Source organism: Terrapene carolina, unplaced genomic scaffold (assembly GCF_002925995.2).
Source record: "Terrapene carolina triunguis isolate 2854851 unplaced genomic scaffold, T_m_triunguis-2.0 Scaffold236, whole genome shotgun sequence".
NCBI classification, from domain to species: Eukaryota; Metazoa; Chordata; order Testudines; family Emydidae; genus Terrapene; species Terrapene triunguis.
In genome coordinates this window covers 370508-392216 of record NW_020664587.1, presented here as the reverse complement: position 1 = coordinate 392216, position 21709 = coordinate 370508, and the positions used below count along the sequence as shown (strand labels likewise).

The 21709-nt window shown below is 45.5% G+C and overlaps 1 protein-coding gene across 2 annotated transcripts in view; it reads right to left on the bottom strand.

Moving 5' to 3' along the window:
* Positions 1–21709, bottom strand: part of KDM1A (lysine demethylase 1A) — a 165019-nt gene that overhangs the window by 87946 nt on the left and 55364 nt on the right. For both annotated transcript variants that reach the window (XM_024199597.3, XM_024199598.3), the window contains 2 exons: positions 12371–12452; positions 6454–6548 (listed from right to left, as the gene is read on the bottom strand). In XM_024199597.3, the coding sequence (XP_024055365.1) occupies positions 6454–6548; positions 12371–12452 (177 nt within the window). The remainder of the gene's footprint in view (positions 1–6453; positions 6549–12370; positions 12453–21709) is intronic.

The window sequence follows — 21709 nt, the reverse complement described above, 5'->3', positions numbered from 1 at the left end:
GCCCAAATAAATCGGTTAGTCTTTAAGGTGCCACCAGACTCCTTGTTGGTTTTGTAGATACAGACTAACACGGCTACCCCCTGATACATAACTGGACTACTGTCATGGATGGATATAAACTGTTCAGGAAGGACAGGCAGGGCAGAAAAGGTGGGGGAGTTGCATTGTATGTAAGAGAGCAGTATGACTGCTCAGAGGTCTGGTATGAAACTGCAGAAAAACCTGAGTCTCTCTGGATTAAGTTTAGAAGTGTGAGCAACAAGGGTGATGTCGTGGTGGGAGTCTGCTATAGACCACCAGACCAGGGGGATGAGGTGGACGAGGCTTTCTTCTGGCAACTAACAGAAGTTACTAGATCGCAGGCCCTGGTTCTCATGGGAGACTTTAATCACCCTGATATCTGCTGGGAGAGCAATGCCGCGGTGCACAGACAATCCAGGAAGTTTTTGGAAAGTGTGGAGGACAACATGAGGGGCAAAGGAATCCAGGAGAGCTGGCTGTATTTTAAAGAATCCTTATTGAGGTTGCAGGAACAAATCATCCCGACGTGTAGAAAGAATGGTAAAAATGGCAGGCGACCAGCTTGGCTTAACAGTGAAATCCTTGCTGATCTTAAACACAAAAAAGAAGCTTACAAGAAGTGGAAGATTGGACAAATGACCAGGGAGGAGTATAAAAATATTGCTCAGGCATGCAGGAGTGAAATCAGGAAGGCCAAAATCACACTTGGAGTTGCAGCTAGCAAGAGATGTTAAGAGTAACGAGAAGGGTTTCTTCAGCTATGTTAGCAACAAGAAGAAAATCAAGGAAAGTGTGGGCCCCTTACTGAATGAGGGAGGCAACCTAGTGACCGAGGATGTGGAAAAAGCTAATGTACTCAATGCTGTTTTTGCCTCTGTCTTCACGAACAAGGTCAGCTCCCAGACTGCTGCACTGGGCAGAACAGCATGGGGAGGAGGTGACCAGCCCTCTGTGGAGATAGAAGTGGTTCAGGACTATTGAGAAAAGCTGGATGAGCACAAATCCATGGGGCCGGATGCACTGCATCCAAGGGTGCTAAAGGAGTTGGCGAATGTGATTGCAGAGCCATTGGCCATTATCTCTGAAAACTCATGGCGATCGGGGAAGGTCCCGGATGACTGGAGAAAGGCTAATGTAGTGCCCATCTTTAAAAAAGGGAAGGAGGAGGATCCGGGGAACTACAGGCCAGCCTCACCTCAGTCCCTGGAAAAATCATGGAACAGGTCAAGGAATCAATTCTGAAGCACTTAGAGGAGAGGAAAGTGATCAGGAACAGTCAGCATGGATTCACCAAGGGCAAGTCATGCCTGACTAACCTAATTGCCTTCTATGAGGAGATAACTGGGTCTGTGGATGAGGGGAAAGCAGTGGATGTGTTATTCCTTGACTTTAGCAAAGCTTTTGATACAGTCTCCCACAGTATTCTTGCCGGCAAGTTAAAGAAGTATGGGCTGGATGAATGGACTATATGATGGATAGAAAACTGGCTAGATTGTCGGGCTCAATGGGTAGTGATCAATAGCTCCATGTCTAGTTGGCAGCCGGTATCAAGTGGAGTACTCCAAGGGTCGGTCCTGGGGCCAGTTTTGTTCAATATCTTCATTAATGATCTGGAGAATGGCGTGGACTGCACCCTCAGCAAGTTTGCAGATGACACTAAACTGGGAGGAGTGGTAGATACGCTGGAGGGTAGAGATGGGATACAGAGGGACCTAGACAAATTAGAGGATTGGGCCAAAAGAAACCTGATGAGGTTCAACAAGGACAAATGCAGAGTCCTGCACTTAGGACAGAAGAATCCCATGCACTGCTACAGACTAGGAACCGAATGGCTAGGCAGCAGTTCTGCAGAAAAGGACCTAGGGGTTACAGTGGACGAGAAGTTGGATATGAGTCAACAGTGTGCCCTTGTTGCCAAGAAGGCTAACGACATTTTGGGCTGTATAAGTAGGGGCATTGCCAGCAGATCGAGGGATGTGATCGTTTCCCTCTATTTGACATTGGTGAGGCCTCATCTGGAGTACTGTGTCCAGTTTTGGGCCCCACACTACAAGAAGGATGTGGAAAAATTGGAAAGAGTCCAGTGGAGGGCAACAAAAATGATTAGGGGGCTGGAGCACATGACTTATGAGGAAAGGCTGAGGGAACTGGGATTGTTTAGTCTGCAGAAGAGAAGAATGAGGGGGGATTTGATAGCTGCTTTCAACTACCTGAAAGGGGGTTCCAAAAAGGATGGATCTAGACTGTTCTCAATGGTAGCAGATGACAGAAGGAGGAGTAATGGTCTCAAGTTGCAGTGGGGGAGGTTTAGGTTGGATATTAGGTAAAACTTTTTCATTAAGAGGGTGGTGAAGCACTGGAATGGGTTACCTAGGGAGGTGGTGGAATCTCCATCCTTAGAGGTTTTTAAGGCCCAGCTTGACAAAGCCCTGGCTGGGATGTTTTAGTTGGGGTTGGTCCTGCTTTGAGCAGGGGGTTGGAGTAGATGACCTCCTGAGGTCCCTTCCAACCCTGATATTCTATGATTCTATGAATGTGCGTGACATTGTGAATGGCTTTGCACAAATGGGCTTCCCTAGCTGCAGAGGGGCGATAGATGGTATGCATATTCCAATTTTGGCACCAGACCACCTAGTCACTGAGAATATTAATCGGAAGGGGTATTTCTCTATGGTTCTCCAGGCTCTTGTGGATCATCCTGGGCGTTTCACGGACATTAACACAGGCTGCTCCGGAAAGGTGTATGACGCACGCATCTTTTGGAACACTGGCCTATTCAGGAAGCTGCAAGCAGGGACTTTCTTCCTGGACCAGAAGATCACTGTAGGGGAAGTCGAAATGCCCATTGTGATCCTGGGAGACCCCGCCTACCCCTTAATGCCATGGCTTATGAAGCCATACACGGGGCACCATGACAACAGCAACGAGCAGTTCAACAACAGGCTGAGCAAGTGCAGAATGACTGTTGAGTGTGCTTTTGGCCATTTAAAGACCTGCTGGCGCTGCCTATATGGGAAGCTAGACCTGGCCGATGACAATATTCCTCTGTTTATAGCCGCATGCTGTATGCTCCATAATATTTGTGAAGGGAAGGGTGAAAGCTTCACTCAGGGCTGTACCTGTGAGATTCAGCGCCTGGAGGCTGAATTTGAACAGCCAGAGACCAGGGCTATTAGAGGGGTGCAGCGCAGGGCCATAAGGATTAGGAATGCTTTGAGGCAGCAATTTGAAGCTGAAAGCCACTAATATTTGTTGCTATGCTCTGGAGTGCAGTGATTGTAATGCTAGGAGATGATTGTGATTGGTGCAGATGATGCAATATGAAGGTTTAAGATAATTGTCTGTTGCTTTGCAGGGCTCTGTTTGCTTTTAATTAATAAAGATTGCTTTCAAACCAACACGATTCTTTTATTAAAAAACAACAACCGGAAGAGAGAGAAAAACAAAAAAACACATCAGCACTGAGGGGGATGGGGGAAGGGAAGGTCTCGAGAGGAGGTGGGTCCAGGGACGGTTAAAGATTTGTGTATGTCCAGGGATGATATCCAACCTTCTCCTTTGGAGTACAGTGCAGCAGGTACTATACTTCAACAGGGCGAAACTGCAGAGGGATGGGTGTTGAGTGCAGTGGGTACTGGGAGTCTGCAATGCCAGACTGTGACAGGGGAGGAGTGGAATGCCATGGGTACAGACTGGAGCAGGAGGTTGATAAGAGTGTGTTGGCGGTGTCTGGGGGGGCACATGGGAAAGAGTTTTGCAACCGCAGCTGCAGGGGAGGGCGGGTGCGGAGCTGCTCAGTTTGCAGTGCTAGTATTGCCCTGAGCATACCCGCTTGGGCTCCATAATGTTTAAGAGTCGCTCCATGGCTTCATTCTGGCGTGCCGCATTCTCCTTTCAGTCCCTCTTCTTGCTGTCCTGCCACTCCTTCAATTCCTGTTTTTCAGTGGCGGAGTGCATCATAACCTCATGCAGAAAGTCCTCCTTAGTTCTTCGTGGCCACTTTCTAATTCTGCGCAGCAATTCAGCCGGCGATAACAAAGAGGGAGGCTGGGCTCCCAAGGTCATCTCTGTGAAGCCAAAACGCAACATTTTACAGAAGCAGTATTGTTTGCAACACACAGAACACTGATTCAGTGATTTAAAACACAGCTACTATTCACATACCTGTCACTAAGTGGCTGACCCCAGGCAAGCACACATGAGCCACAAGACCCCCAAAATGGTGAGTCGCCACAGGGGCAGGGTAAATCTGTGCTCCCGGACCCTACTGTACACCTACACGTGGCTCCTGGGCAGAGCCAGCACTGTAGGGGGGGCCTGATAATCATTCCTGTCCCCATATTTTCCACAGGCTGTGTTCATTATGGAAGATATTTCGCTGCTGAGGGTGAGCAGGGAATCAAGGGAGGGTCTTCTCCAAGACTGTGGCTTCCATCCGGGCCCTTATGTGGCTCCCCTGTGTGCAGCAATGGTCCCCGCCCCCCGCCAGTGATGGCAGAGTGGCGCAGGAAAGTTACCGTTAATGGGGCAAGAAACAAAGCGGTTCTGCCAAAGAACCTGTGGCAGTGGATTGCCCAGTATCTCCATGAGAGTTTCCTGGAGATCTCCGAGGCAGACTCCTGTGAAATGAGGGGGTCAATCAACAGCCTGTTCCGCACACAGACTAGGCATGTGATGGTACGTGCATCATACAGACACAAGCCTGCTTTCTGCAACCTGCCTGCCCCCAACAACTCACTTCAGCGATTCCCAAAATCAAATCCACTTACCAGGGGCCTCCTCTCCTGTTTGTGCTTCGCCAAGATCCGACAGCTGTGACTGGCTAGCCTCCTCCAGGGTAGAAAAGAGCTCCTGGCTGCCTGCATCTCTGACCTCCAAGTAGTCCTCGGCCTCTGGGTCCCGCTCCCTCTCCACATCCTCATCCTGGCTCAGTCCACTGAAGTATCCACAGTCGCCACAGAGTATCGTGTCCAGCTCTTTGTAGAGCTGGCAGCTCATGGGGGCAGCACCGGAGTGGCAGTTTGCCTCCCGCACCTTGTGGTAGGCATTCCGCAGCTCCTTCACTTTGACCCTGCACTGCAGTGTGTCCCATAGGTATCACAATTCCTATGACTAGAGTGCAGCTGCGACCGGACAGCCTCCTCTCCCCAAATGCTGATGAGGTCCAGCAGCTCAGCATTGCTCCAAGCAGGGGATCGCCTGGTGCATGGAGCAGGCATGGCCACCTGGAAAAATGTGCTGAGACCACTGCACGCATCACTGAGCAAACAGGAAGGGGACATTCAAAATTCCAAAGGAATTTACGGGGTGGGGGTGACGGTGGGTCATCTGAGGCCAGGGCAGCAGAATTCAAACCCACGACCGGAGAGGCAAGAACCCCAGGCATGGTGGGACACCTCCCGGAGGCCAATTGCAGCGCTGCAATCAACCAGGGTGTCTACACAGGCTACACAGTAGCCCTGATGCAGAAAGCTGTACGCCTCTCATCGGGGTGGGTTTTTTACAGCGCTGCAACTGTGCAGTTTCTGCACACTACGTGGCTTGGCAGTGTGTACACCTCCGGAATTACAATGCAGAAAGCTGTTTTACTGTGCAGAAACTTGCCAGTGTAGACACAGCCTCAGTGTCACAGACTGTTTAGCATAAGCAGTTCACCTTGAATGGTCCCTTGAAATATGTGTTAAGTAGCCAGTTAACACCTCTTTCACCAACAGAAGTTGGTCCAAGAAAAGATATTACCTCACCTGCCTTGTCTCTCTAATATCCTAGGATCAACAGAGCTACAACACTGCATACATTAAATAACTGAGAACATCTGGGATATGAACCATCTTTGCCACAATATTCGCATATGAGATGTAAAAATGAAGATTAGTTACCAGTAACTGGGAGTTATTCACAATGAGTCTGTTCCCATTCAAGAGATTAAGGCAATGCACTGGAAGCTTCCTGAAACTCTGTGGGGTATACCCACCTCTCCCCTCTTCCCCTCTTGAAGGGCTCTGATGGTATAAAAGGGGAAGTTGTTCCAACCACCCTTCCATTCCCTTCCTCTAATTCAAGAATTAAGACTCCAATGAAGTGAGGAAGATAGGTGGGGATGTGAACATGCAGAGGATCATCTTGATGAATTCCAGTTACTGGGAAGTAGCCTTCTTTTCTTGAGTGGCCTGTGCACATTCCCAGTTGTGAACGTTTAGCTAGCAGTGCAACTCCAAGGAAGGTTGCACTGAGGAGTTATAGTGAACTAGTCACAACTGCCAAAACAAGCATCAACAAAAAAAAAAAAAAAAAAAAAATGGAGCCCAAACTCTCAGAGTTAGAGTTTATAGTTCTGTACCTCATCCTTTCTAAAGTCAAACCTCTATAATACATTATTTTCTTCAAACCATTTCTTAGGGCAAAGCCTATTTTTGAAAAATTACAACTTACAGCTTGTCCATTGGCTTCATAAAGTGGGCATTTTTGTTTGATCTTAGCCAGTTCCATATTTACTTGTTTGCTGACCACAGCCATTGGATTCCCTCCTGGAAGAGATTTTGTATAAGTATATCTGACATTCAAGCAAAGACTAAAAAGATGTCTGAAAATAAAACAATAAATACAGTTCAAAAGCAGCCATTATTCCAATAATAAAGCCCATTAGTATCTCCCTATTTTGTGCTGAGCATCTTTCAGCAGACCAGTAGAACTTTCAAATATTATCAAGGCTCCTCATAGAAATTGTTATAATAAAAACAACCCAGCACCACCACCACTCAAGGAAAGAACTATAGATAAGGAGGGTTAATAACAAAGAAACTAAGCTCGAAGATGGTGGCAACTAGCAGGGCAGCCTTGAGAGTTAACAGCCACAGGGATGCATCTCCCAGAGGTTCAAATATAGACCAGAACAAACTGTGAAGTAGAGAGGGAAGGTCACATCGAGGGATAAACGCTCTGAAATGGGCTCTGAAGGAATAGGCTTTGAAAAGTTTGGTACAGTAGAGATCCGAGGAATACAGTTCACAAAAGCTGAGTGAAACAAAGTGCTGGTGCAATGTGCAGATATGCATCACTGAGGTCCACTAAGCTGGGAAAGGCCTGAAGGAAACAGAATGGAGAATGGTTCAAGTCTCCATACAGAAGCGAGACTTGCAGACCCTCCAGTGGAGGAGAGGGAAGTCTAAGATGTCTGAAGGCTCCGAACTCTTCTCCACTAGAAAACAGTGGGAATAGAAGTCCCGCCCCTTTCCTGTAGGGGTACAAGGAAAACCCTTGAGGAGACTGGCTCTTTATGTCAGATTATCACCATTCTATCAGGGGTATTAAAAGAACAATAAGGTTGCAAAGTGAGTCACTCAAAAGTTAAGAAATGCCAGAATTCAAGTTGCCCATGCAACTTTAATTCGGTCTCCTTGTACATAGTTTTATAATACACAATCATAATGCATATCACATACTATTTATTCCATAGGACCCATGCTTCATTCAGTGAATGGGTAGCTATTCAACATTTCTTTATCCTTCTTGTTTAATGTGTGGCCTTATTTAATGCACACCATTCAAACTCCGCACTGTATACAGAATTAGTAATTTCCTCATTGGCAGTTTCTCTGGTGCTCTCACCATAATACCCAAGTGCTTCACTAATATTTATGAATTTATCTTCACAACAGTCCTGTGAGATTAGGCAGTAATGTTATCCCAATTCTTCAGCTGGGGATCAAGGCCAAAATTGTTAGGGGTGTCCAACTTCAAACTCCTAGCTCCCATCACATTCAGTTGCAGTTGTGAGTGCTCAGCACTATACAATATTGACTGCAGATATTGGACACTGGACACCTAGAAAAACAACACAATTAGTAACCTACTGTGAAAGTCTGGGTTAAGTGACTTTCTCAGCACCACATAGGAACTCTGTGGCAGAGGCAGGGAACACCATCCACTTCTCCAGGTCAGCAATAAACTAACCACAAAACCACACCTCTTCCAATTCCTGCAACAAATGAGGCAGAACACACACAACCTCATTTGCTACACAGCACTGATTCAGTCCCAGAGTAGATTACATCCTGTGTATTGAATAATGTAGAGGTCCTGTGGAAAAAAAACTAGTATGTGACCATGTAATTGAAAACTATAGTAACTCCTCATTTAAAGTCATCCTGGTTAATGTTTCGTTGTTACCTTGCTGATCAATTCGAGAACATGCTCGTTTAAAGTTGCGCAATGCTCCCTTATAACATTGTTTGGCGGCCGCCTGCTTTGTCCACTGCTTGCAGAAAGAGCAGCCCGTTGGAGCTAGCTGGTGGGGGCTTGGAACTAGGGTGGACCGGCAGCCACCCTATCAGCTCCCCGCTCCCCTAAGTTCCCTGTGCAGCAGCCGCCCAGCAGGCTATCAATTGCCAGGCAGTTCAGCTGTCCCTCCACTCACTGCTGTGTGCTGCTCCTGCCCTCTGCCTTGGAGCTGCTCCTGGGAGCCCCCTGCTTGCTGTGGCCGGGGGGGGGGGGGGGGGGAGGAGGAGAGAAGAGAAAGAGGGGTGCTAATGTCATGGTGTCCTCCTGCCCCCCATCTCTACTTAAAAGGGCAGTGTACTTAGAGTGGAGTCAGCGTACTTAAAGAGTGTACAAACAGGGTGTATGTCTGGCTGTCTCTCTCTCTGCCATGCTGTCTCCTCTCCCTCCATTCGTGCTGCCTTGTAGAGTGTGAGGCTACATTAAACAACAATATGTTAACCCTTGAGGGCTCAGCCGAGTGCTAGTTCATCATTTAGCAGTAAGGCATTCCCTGGGAAATATCCCACCCTCTTCCACCCTCTGACTCAACCACCTCAGCCAAGCTTCACAATCATCATTGCTGTGTACAGTATTAAACGGTTTAAAACTTCTGGTGTGTGTGTGTGTTAGTCTTTTGTCTGGCAAAAAAATTTTCCCTGGAACCTAACCCCCCTATTTACATTAATTCTTATGGGGAAACTGGATTCACTTAACCGCGTTTCGCTTAAAGTAACATTTTTCAGGAACATAACTACGTTAAGCGAGGAGTTACTGTATCATAATACATATGTATTAGGGGGCTGAATTAAGTCTGCACAGGCCACCTTAAATCTTGCATTTCCTATCTTTGAAGTACTTGACCTTCCCATCTTTAAAAAAAAAAACACACATTAAAAACCCCCGTTTTAAAAAAAAATAAAATAAAGCTAAAACCCAGAAATTCTACCGTCTGGAACCATATGACACCAGTTTTGGTCATCAGTAGCTTCAGAGATCTACCACTGACTGACTAACTGAGTAACTAACACTAGTAGCCCGTTATCCTCTATAGACCAGTCACTAGGGGGGACAAGATGCACTTGTGTGTTCTACTGGTTATAAATCCTTTTACACGGTGCTCCGGCCCTGTCTTTTTCCCCCTCTGTTCCTATCCAACCCCCATCTTTGCTCTTATCTAACTTCCTCCATATCCCCAGCTCTTGCCATCCTCATCCCCCTGTGCTCCTATATATGCACCCACCTCCCTCTGCTCCTATCCATCACCCCTCAAGTCCGCTTCCTCCCACTCTCTAGCTCTGCTTCTCCCCAATATATGGCTCCTGGCTCCAAGCCCAGTACTCTATTTCTCACCCCTATGCATTCCACTGTGGTTGCTTCTTCCTCCTTTTTCTCCATTCTGTCTGGGTGCCAAAAGAAAGCCTTGAGAACACAGAAGATTCTTCCCATTCTCAGTTCGAGTGCCTAGTTCAACAGTGGCCCCTGGCAGCTGAAAGAAGCAATTGCGGGGAAGTCCTGCTCAGCCCTTGCAGCTTGGGATGGAGCATGCACAGTACAGCTAGACATACACTTAAGGGAATTACCAGGCAAATTAACAGCTCTCCGAGCATGTGCAAACCGAGATTTTTCAGCAGCTCATAGCTTGGCCAAACATGGACTGTTTTTCCACAGGAAAGCAAAAGGCACATCTGAAATAAAGGACACATCATGGGTCCGACCAAATTTAAAGTGCCTGCTCCAAAGCATGGAGATGCTAAAGCTTTATCTTTGAAAAGTCATGGACGGGAGAGATTCCAGAAAACTGAAAAGGGGCAAATATAGTGCCAATCTATAAAAAGGGAAATAAAAACAACATGGGGAATTACAGACCAGTCATCTTAACTTCTGTACCTGGAAAGATAATGGAGCAAATAATTAAGCAATCAATTTGCAAACATCTAGAAGATAATAAGGTAATAAGTAACAGTCAGCATGGATTTGTCAAGAACAAATCGTGTCAAACCAACCTGATAGCTTTCTTTGACAGGGTAACAAGTCTTGTGGGGGGGGAGGGGGGGGGGAGAATCGGTCGATGTGGTATATCTTGACTTTAGTAAAGCTTTTGATACTGTCTCGTATGACCTTCTCATAAACAAACTAGGGAAATACAAACAAGATGGAGCTACTATAAGGTGGGTGCAAAACTAGTTGGAAAACCATTCCCAGAGAGTAGTTATCAGTGGTTCAGTCATGCTGGAAGGGCATAACAAGTGGGGTCCCACAGGGATCACTTCTGGGTCCAGTTCTGTTCAATATGTTCATCAATGATTTAGATAATGGCATAGAGAGTACACTTAAAGTTTGTGGACAATACCAAGCTGGGAGGGGTTGCAAGTGCTTTGGAGGATAGGATTAAAATTCAAAATGATCTGGTCTGAAGTAAACAGGGTGAAATTCAATAAGGACAAATGCAAAGTACTCCACTTAGGAAGGAACAATCAATTGCACACATACAAAATGGGAAATGACTGCCTAGGAAGAAGTACTGCGGAAAGGGATCTGGGGGTCATAGTGGACCAAAAACTAAATGAGTCAACAGTGTAACACTGTTGCAAAAAAAAAAAAAAAAAAAAAGAGCAGCGAACATCTTTCTGGAATGTATTAGGAGGAGTGTTTAAGCAAGACACGAGAAGTAATTATTCCGCTCTACTCTGCGTTGATTAGGTCTCAACTGGAAGGGGTACTTCAAATTTCAGGAAAGATGTGGACAAATTGGAGAAAGTCCAGAGAAGAGCGACAAAAATGATTAAAGGTCTAGAAGACATGAGCTATGAGGAAAGATTGAAAAAATTGGGTTTGTTTAGTCTGGAGAAGAGAAGACTGAGAGGGGACATAACAGTTTTCAAGTACATAAAAGGTTGTTACAAGGAGGAGGGAGAAGAATTGTTGTTCTTAACCTCTGAGGATAGGACAAGAAGCAATGGGCTTAAATTGCAGCAAGAGAGGTTTAGGTTGGACTTAAGGGGAAACTTCCTAACTGTCAGGGTGGTTAAGCACTGGAATAAATTGTCTAGGAAGGTTGTGGAATCTCCATCATTGGAGATTTTTAAGAGCAGGCCAGACAAACACCTGTCAGGGATGGTCTAGATCACTGTTTGTCAAATGCGGCCACCGTGGCCGCATGCGGCCACCAGGGGGTTTCCCTGGGGCCACAGCAGTTTCCTGTTTCCCTGTTGCTCCTGCATGCGCCGCCTCACTGGAGACACAGATGGGACACACAACGCTTAAGGAGCAAGGTGAGGCGGCGAAGAGGGGGTGAGAAGGGGAGCAGCAGGCTGAGGAGTCAAGCGGCGAGGTGAGCAGCAGGCAGGGGAGTCTGGCGGGGGAGTAAGGCGGCGAATGGCAAGCCAGCAGCAGGGTGAGAAGGCAGGTGGGGGGGGGGGCTGTGAGGAGGCAAGGGGGGGGGGGTGGGGGGGGGCAAGCAGGGAGGGGGGGAGCGGGGGGGGGTGAGGAGGCGAGTGGCAGGGGGGCCCTGGCGGAGGAGTAAGGAGATGAGTAGTGAGGCAGCAACAAGGAGACGAGGCGGGCAGGGGGGTCTGGCTGCAAGCGGGGGATTGATGAGACTAGCGGGGTGAGGACGCGGGAGGCGAGTGAGGGTGGGATGAGGGGGAGGAGGTGTGCGAAGTGTGTGCATGAGTCCCTGTCATGAGTGCAGGGAACTGGACTAGATGACCTCTCGAGGTCCCTATGATTCTCTGATGCTCAGCTAAATGGTTGTAAGAATAGTTTAAACATAGGCAAAATAAGCTAGCGTGCCAAGACAAGAGTAACAGAAATCGCAGTGTAAAAGAACTGTTGCAGAAATCAAACTACTGTGGTGAGAGTTTGGCAGGAACCACAAAAAACTAAGTGGTTTCAACAAGTCTGAAAAGAATGACAACTGAGAAACTATCTTGCATATCACAACCACACTTCCATTGAACTGACCCCTATTATGAACGATTCCTTCATCACATATCAGAGCACCCTGAACGCAGAAGAGGCCCAAACTAGAATGTTATAACCCTTCTCTTTCAATAACCTTTAAAAAAGTTTATTATTTTGAATGACTCACCCAGCCCTGTTACCACCATGGCTCCTAGATCAGCAACATAGTTTCCTTTGCGAAATGTAGCAACTCTTCCTCCTACACGATCCTTTAAAAATTAAAAGTATATCAATCAGCTATTTTTATTCAATCAAATTTAGAAAAATGATACCTGAGCAATAAAGCCCCCTTTTCAAAAAATCATGCTTCTGAAAGTCTCCTACAGACATCTAAAGAGGGTTATCTGAGCCACAGCCATAAACTGAATGCCATACCACACACATCTAGGTTTCAAATAAGCCACTCACACGAGCTTTTGAAGAATGGGCATTAGTATTTAAACATGGTAGTTAGTAGATTCCTCAACGGCAAAGAAGTTATAGGTGGGAGGGCAGGTCATTTAGTACCAATGTTCATGATAGTATGTTCGTTAGTAAGTTTAAACAAACTATGTAATATACCAAGTAATGGCACTTCCAGCACTTCACCTTGGAAGACGTGGAGGGAAGAAAAACTATTCTACAATTGTAAACGACACCCTGTCCAAAAGTTCTGGCTGATATCTAGTCAAAATTTTCGTCCCTTAATTTTACCCTATAATTCCTAATTTTGCCCCACTGTTGAACTCTAAACAACTCCTTTACCTTAGTGTTAACGCACTTTAATACCTGTAGATCGTTTACCTTGCCAGTCTTAGTCATTGCTTAGCCAGCTCTACATATGTTTAACTATTTTAGTCTTTCCTCATAAATCAATCCATTATTCCCCAGAGCATCTTTGTTGTCCTCTAAATTTCATCAATTGGTAAGTATTTTAGAAATACACAAGATGAAATCATACTACAGCTATATTCCCTACAAAAATAAACTATGTTAAGAGAAAAAGCTACAGTTGCAAAGTCAAGTAATCAAGACAGGAAATATCAGAATTAAATTAGTATGTAGTGTAGTTGTAGCCATCTCTGTCCCAGAATAACAGAGAAAAGGTGGGTGAGGTAATATCTTTTATTGGACCAACTTCTTTCGGTGAAAGAGAAACTTTCGAGCCACACAGCTCTTCTTCAGGTCTGGGAAAGGTACACATAGCACCACAGTTAAATGCAACATGGAACAGATTGTTTAGCGTAAGTAGTTAGCACTAACTAAGGGACCATTCAAGATAAAGTCATAGGCGGTAATGGGCCACTCTGAATGGTCCCTTAGAATATGTAGGAGCTATTTATGCTAAACGATCTTTTCCATCTTGCATTTAGCTGTGACGCTGGAGTACCCTTCCCACCTGAAGAAGAGATCTGTATAGCTCGAAAGCTTGACTTTCAGCAACAGAAGTTGGTCCAATAAAATAATTAAAATGTTTAAATCAGTGCCAGGCAATCTTAATTCAGCTCTACTGAGCAGATGGCAATATGTTACAGACTTGAGTTTCATGATCACATACTGTTTTCTCTCAATATCTTTGCTTCAATTCTGTGCTCAGAATGGATGCTAAGTGAGCCAAGGATGTGTAATCGATAAGGCCATCTCCTGCCTCCTTTGCTGAAACATGCATAATCAATTACAGAGAGGATTGCACAAAGAAAAGGGATGATCTTGTAGTTAATGACTGCACTGGACTCTAGAAAACTGGGTTCTATCCTTGGCTCTGCCATAGGATTCCTGTGATACTGGGAACGTTACAAACCAAAGTTTTCTGAAGTGGTCACTAACACTGTGTTCCCTCCCAACATTCAACTTGAGACACCCGAAAGGGCTACATTTTCCCTGCCAAGTACTCAACTACAGCTGAAGTCAATGGAAACTGCAGCCGTTCAGCACATTTGGGGGAAAAAATTCAGCCCTGAGTCTCAAGGGATCCAAGATGGCCACTTCTGCAAGTGTTGGCCTTACTCTGCACTTCAGTTTCCATACTGCTGCTTTCTTACTTCCCAGGCTGCTGGGAGGATACAGTACATATTTTATTATTGTACTGAGGCGGTGCCTAGAGGCTCCCACCAAGGATCAGTCAAGCCCACAACACAAAAATGGCCTCTGCCCCAAAGAACTTTTATTAATGTGCATGAGGTTTTCCTACTACATTGATGGGACTATAGAAGTATACCATCATGGGTCACACACTGAAGGAAAATAAAAACACTTCACAGCAGCCTCGTTCCCTGAGCATTACCCATACTGATCAATGAACAAGGCAAGAGTCCTGTGGGGGAAAAAAAGAGTATGCAGTCATGTAATTAAAGACTGCATAAACATCACATGTGGTGGTGAATTATGGTTACATGGACAATCTTGAGTCTGGTATTTGGTTTTTAAACTGAACTGAAAGAACTAAAATTCCATCATGTCAGACTAGCAATCCCCCTGCATGAATCATTAGCACAGTTTGAACCTGAACCTTCAGATGCACAGCACAAACTTCTACCATTAAAGCTAGAGGAGTACCTACATTAGCTGACAGCAGTAGATGTATTCCTTCTGAGAAGGGAGTGTTGTATAGTCAGAGCTGAGGAATAAGATTTAGGACTCCTGGGTCCTATTTATTTGTTAATGAAATTTTACATGTATATAGTATTCAGTCATGTATCAAAAGGTGGGTATACAGGAGCAGCCCCATTTTACAAACAGGAAAAATGTAGGCTCGTTATCAAGGAGAAACTCCTGACAGCGAGCTATAAGAGGCTGTGAAATACTGTCCCAATTTAAGAGATGGAAACCACATTGCTTGGGATATTTAAGACTAGACTGGACAATGCCCAAACATAAGCACTGGAAGTAAAGAAAGATTACTTACTCTACAACAACTGTGGTTCTTTGAGATGTTGAAGTCAGCATGAAACCCCACTGTAGGTGCACATGTGCCTCATACACTGCAAATTAGATTATTTTGAACAGCTGTGTCAGTCAGGACCATGCAAGCCGTGACCCTCCTCGTGCTCTTGCGTGAGGGCATTCCTTTGTAAATTCCCTCATAATTAGAATCTCAGTTGTAGCTCAGAACTTCTGAATCTGGAATGGAGGAGGCTGGATGCACACTGACAACATCTCAAAGAACCAGAGTTACTGTAGGCTAACCAACAGTTCTTTTGAATGTGTCACAGTAGATCCCATTGTAGGTGACTGGCAAGCAGTATCCCCTCAGGATGATAGGAATGAGGAATTTTAGCTACATAAGTCGACAGTGATCATAGTACTGTTTTCCCAAAAACTTGGTATCTGACTTAGCAACTAAGTCAAAGGCCCAGTGTTTGACAAATTGGTGGGCTATTTCACAGTGCTGCCTTACAGAGCACTGATACTTGCATATTCCTGAAGCAAGCAAAGGATGCGTTTGCCCTCTAGTAGAGGGGGAGGTACACCAGTCAGCTGGTAATAATGAGAAACACTGTCATTTTTTGTGATGAGAATGCCTGACCTTTAGAACACCCAGCTATGGCTAAGAACAGATGGAGCCAATATCTGATAAAACCAAGTGCTGGATACAGCTAGTGTGTGTAAATTTCCTTTCTCCCAGTGCAGAAGGTAGCTTGTGGAAGACAACAGGCAGATTGATTGGTTTCAAGGAAAATTTGAAACCATTTTCAGAATGAATTTGAGAGAGGCCTGAGCACGCTATGAAATGTTATATTGGGAGGGAGGTGAGTTCTGCCACAAGACCCTGAAGTCCACTCGCCCTCCTGTCTGAAGCGATAGCCAACAGGAAGAGCAACTTTAGGGAAAGGTGGTTCAAGGAACATTCTGAGAAAGGTTCAAAGAGAAGCTCCATGAGCCTCAGGAGGACTAAATTGAAATTGCCAGCAGAAGTAGGTTCTCTGACTGGTGGGTAAGCATGTAACAGCCTTTTTAGAAACTCAGTACCATGGGGTGAGAAAAGACAGCACGACTGTACATGAGGATGGCAAGCTGAGATTGCTGCACGGGGACCTTAACAGAGCTCAACCAAAGACCAGCCTGTTTTAAGTGCAACAAGTAGTCAAGGTTCTTCAGTATCAAGGCCTGAACTGGGACCAGACTCTGTTGGGTCACCCATATTGAGAACCTCTTCAATTCAGATGAGTACACCCTTCTGATAGATGTTTTCCTGCTCTGAATCAGGATTTCCTGGACCTGGACGGAGCTGTCTCTATTTACAGTATTTAACCAGTCAACAGCCATGCTGTCAGGTATAGTGACTGTCTGAATGGGGTATCTGACAACGAACGTGAGATCAGGTCCAGGAGCTGACTCAGAGGCTCAGTGGACACCTGTAGTGGGCTCATCAGCCAAAACTGTCTTGGCTAGTATGGAGCTATGAGAATTAGTGTGGCTTTGTCCCGTTTGATAATGGTGATTCCCTGATCTCCAGGGTAATTGATGGAAAGGCATACAGCAGGCCTCCGGATCCACTGCAGTACAAAGGCATCCAGTAATGATCCTTGACTCAGGCCTCCTCTGGAGCAAATGTACTGACATTTGGAGTTGGTAGCAAGCAAGTCCATTACTGAGATTCCCAATGACCTCATATACATGCATCAGTCCTACAACGGATCTGTGCAAGGGCCATTTGTGATTGATCACTGAATGCCGGCTCAGGAAGTCCACTAGGTTGTTGCTGACTCCTGAGAGACAAAGGGTCATAGAGGTAACCTTCTAATAGATAGAACCAAGTACAGAATTTGATGGCCTCCACACAGAGGGTTGAACATCCCCCTGTTTACATGCAAAAACAACTCGAACAGCTTAATGGGACGAAATCAGGGGGCCCAGATAACCTTAATCCAAGAATATTAAAGGAACTGGCACACGAAATTGCAAGACCATTAGCAAGAATTTTTAATGAATCTGCAAACTCAGGGGTTGTACCATATGACTGGTGAATTGCTAACATAGTTCCTATCTTTAAGAAAGGGGAAAAACGTGATCCGAGCAACTACAGGCCTGTCAATTTGACACCTGTAGTATGCAAGGTCTTGGAAAAAATTTTGAAGGAAAAAGTAGTCAAGGACATTGAGGTCAATGGTAATTGGGACAATACACAACATGGTTTTACAAAAGGTAGATCATGCCAAACCAACCTGATCACCTTCTCAAAGATGGAAACAGATTTTTTAGACAAAGGAAATACAGTGGATCTAATTTACCTCGATTTCAGTAAGGCATTTGATACGGTTCCACATGGGAAAGATGGGGATCAATATGAAAACTGAAAGGTGGATAAGGAACTGGTTAAAGGGGAGACTACAACGGATCGTACTGAAAGGTGAATTGTCAGGCTGGAGGGAGGTTACTAGTGGAGTTCCTCAGGGATCGGTTTTGGGACCAATCTTATTTAATCTTTTTATTACTGACCTTGGTACAAAAAGTGGGAATGTGCTAATAAAGTTTGCGGATGACACGAAGCTGGGAGGTATTGCCAATACAGAGAAGGATCGGGATATCATACAGGAAGATCTGGATGACTTTGTAAACTGGAGTAATAGTAATAGGATGAAATTTAATAGTGAAAAGTGCAAGGTCATGCATTTAGGGATTAATAACGAACTATTGTTATAAGCTGGGGAGGCATCAGTTGGAAGTAACAGAGGAGAAGGACCTCGGAGTATTGGTTGATCACAGGATGACTATGAGCCGCCAATGTGATATGGTTGTGAAAAAAGCTAATGCGGTCTTGGGATGCATCAGGCGAGGTCTTTCCAGTAGAGATAAGGAGGTGTTAGTACCGTTATACATGGCACTGGTGAGACCTCATCTGGAATACTGTGTGCAGTTCTGGTCTCCCATGTTTAAGATGGATGAATTCAAACTGGAACAGGTTCAGAGAAGGGCTACTAGGATGATCCGAGGAATGGAAAACCTGTCTTATGAAAGGAGACTCAAAGAGCTTGGCTTGTTTAGCCTAACCAAAAGAAGGCTATGGGGAGATATGATTGCTCTCTATAAATATATCAGAGGAATAAATACCAGGGAGGGAGAGGAATTATTTAAGCTCAACCAATGTGGATACAAGAACAAATGGATATAAACTGGCTATCAGGAAGTTTAGACTTGAAATTAGATGAAGGTTTCTAACCATCAGAGGAGTGAAGTTCTGGAACAGCCTTCCAAGGGGAGTAGCGGGGGCAAAAGACATATCTGGCTTCAAGACTAAGCTTGATAAGTTTATGGAGGGGGGTGGTATAATGGGATAGCCTAATTTTGGCAATTAATTCGTCTTTGACTACTAGCGGTAAATATGCCCAATGGCTTGTGATGGGATGTTAGATGGGGTGGGATCTGAGTTACTACAGAGAATTCTTTCCTGGGTGTCTGCCTGGTGAGTCTTGCCCACATGCTCAGGGTTTAGCTGATTGCCATATTTGGGGTCGGGAAGGAATTTTTCTCCAGGGCAGATTGGCAGAAGCCCTGGGGGGTTTTCGCCTTCCTCTGCAGCGTGGGGCACGGGTCACTTGCTGGAAGATTCTCTGCACCTTGAAGTCTTTAAACCATGATTTGAGGACTTCAATGGCTCAGACACCGGTTTGATACAGGAGTGGGTGTGTGAGATTCTGTGGCCTGCGTTGTGCAGGAGGTCAGATTAGATGATCATAATGGTCCCTTCTGACCTTAAAGTCTATGATTCTATGACATGCTGAGGCACTGAGACCTTCCTGTCTATACAATGCCTCACTACAGAATAGATTGACCTAAATCCAGAGCTGAAGGAGCTGCAGGTGACGTCTGGCAAACAACATTGTGTACACACGTTGACATGTGGCCTAACACTGCAAGGCATATCCGTAGTATCATAGTCTGTTTTGATATTAGTTGGATTATCAGCACTTGTGACAACTGGAACCTGTCCTAAGGCAAGCAGGACTTTTCTGGTCTGGGGCTGATCAGAGCGCCTATGAATTTTATCATCCAAAATGGTGCCTGACGTTTTTGTAGTTCAATAGGAGGCCTAGGTGGGACAATAGAGATAGAGCACAATTCAAGCTCATTGGTGTTTCCTGTTGCAATCCACCTCTGATCATCCAGTCAATCCTACCACCGCCAAGCATTTTTTTAAGCCCATCAGTGCCCTGAGGTGTCCAACCTTGTATTGGTAATGGTTTGCTCCAACCATGAATCTTAAGTACTTCTTGTAATTGGATGAATGCCTATATGGAAGTACACGTTTTGCAAGCCAAGAGTCTTGAGCCTGGAGAGATGGAATGATGGAGGCAAGTGTCACCAACTTGAACCTAAGATGGCATATATATTTGTTCATTCTCCTCATGTCTCGGATAGGAAGAAGACACCTCTCTCTTCAGGAGAATAAAATATTGGATGTAGAAGCCTTTTCCCCTGTACCCCTTAGGACCTCTTCTAAGGCTTCTAGATGAAGCAACAAAGCCACTCTTTTAAGACTAATGAGAAGGATCCCTGAAGAGGGAACAGGAGGGGAGTGGATGGGAGCAAACTATACAAATGAATTAAACAGCCATGGCCAGTGCTTACAGAGGACCAAGTCCAATGTAATAGGACAAAGAAGCTCCCGAAAACTGGTTCCTGGTCGGTTCCGATGTGGCTCCCATCAAATCTGCTGTCTGGATGTTGGGGTTGGCTGGTTGACAGAGAAGGCAGACGACAGATGTCTTCTTGAACATTATGATCATTTCTGTGATGTGTACTCCCGGTGTCTTCCCTGAGATATAGGTGTGGCTGCTGGGGCTGTCTATAGGCCTTCCTATAGGACAGGGGTCGGCAACCTTTCAGAAGTGGTGTGCCGAGTCTTCATTTATTCACTCTAATTTAAGGTTTCACGTGCCAGTAATACATGTTAACGTTTTTAGAAGGTCTCTCTCTATAAGTCTATAATATATAACTAAACTGTTGTTGTATGTAAAGTAAATAAGGTTTTAAAAATGTTTAAGAAGCTTCATTTAAAATTAAATTAAAATGCAGAGCCCCCTGGACCGGTGGCCAGGACCCAGGCAGTGTGAGTGCCACTGAAAATCAGCTCACGTGCTGCCTTTGGCACACGTGCCATAGGTTGCCTACCCCTGCTATAGGAGAATAATATCCCCAGTGATCTCATGGTATCCCTTGAGTCCTTTAAGGAATGCAATGCTTCATAAGTTCTTTTACTGAAGAGCTCTAGCCCTTTGAGATCCTAGACCTCCCTTGGTATTCTGGTTACATAGTTACAGCTGTGGCCATTTACCTCTTGGCTGTGTTGGAGGCATCCATGGCTGCCTATAAGACTGTTCTGGCAACAATTTGGCCTTTATTCCTCCATAGAGTACTGTGATACTTTCACCAGGAAGGGAGTCACCTCTAGTCCATGTACAGAAATTACAACTGGTAGTTTGCCACATGGAGTTACAATGTGGCGGACAAGTAGGCTTTGCATCTAGACAGGTCTAGCTTTTGGGGGGTCCTAGACCTTAGATGTCCCCTTTCATTGATTTCAGTGTTTACTGCACAGTTGCCACCATCAACGATCCTGGGTTTGAATGGGAGTAGAAGTGCTCAAAGATTTTGGTGGCACCTGATAGCACTTCTGCACCCATTTAGATGTGGGCTGAATGGTAGCTGGGGCTTTCCAGAGCCACTTGATTAGCTCTAGTATGCCCTCATTTATGGGGACAAGCAATTCTGGCCCAGGCTGATGTGATCAAAATGTCAATTTATGTAATTTTTCTTATGACCTTGATTTCAACATCTAAAGTCTCAGCAATGAAATGCTTTAAAGTCATCAAACTTTGGAGGAGGAATGCTATGACTGCCTCATCAGGTGAGGATGACAACTTTAAGTGGAGACTGGAGGTGCTGTTCTTCCGTGGCTCCCAGCTCCTGGGACCTAACCAACGTTGGTAGCCTGGGCAGCGATGCTTCCAAGGAGCCTGATCTCCTCTTCCTGGATCTACAGGAAGGGGTTCTGTTGTGGGACACCTGAGATGATGGTCCCCAGTAAGGCCAGGGTGGCACGGTATATAGGTACTTGCTCAGTTGCGGCCGACTGGTTAAATGCCACTTTTGTCTGTTGTGATAAGACCCTGCAGGAGGGATCTCTGGTACAGGCTCTAGGATTGTGCTCAGAAGAGAGAGAGGTATCCCTACTCAACACTAGGGAGACGGCATAATGTGATGACAGTGAAGAAAAACAGTACTCTTTGAATGGCAATGCCCTGTGCTGGTGTCTTGGCCCTGGCTCTGGGTGTTATGCAGCACCAAAGATGTCCTCTTAACCGTTCCATGAAGGCATACATCAGTCCCATAATCCACATAGTGGTGTCTTCATTGGTGCTGGCTTACCTGGTACCACCTCCTCCTTTAACAGAGAACTCATATGCCCTGTCTTTGGTGCAGTGATGTCTCTTTTCCCTCCAGGATGGTGCCCCTTCTGTGTTTGGAGCAAATGCCATATCTGCTG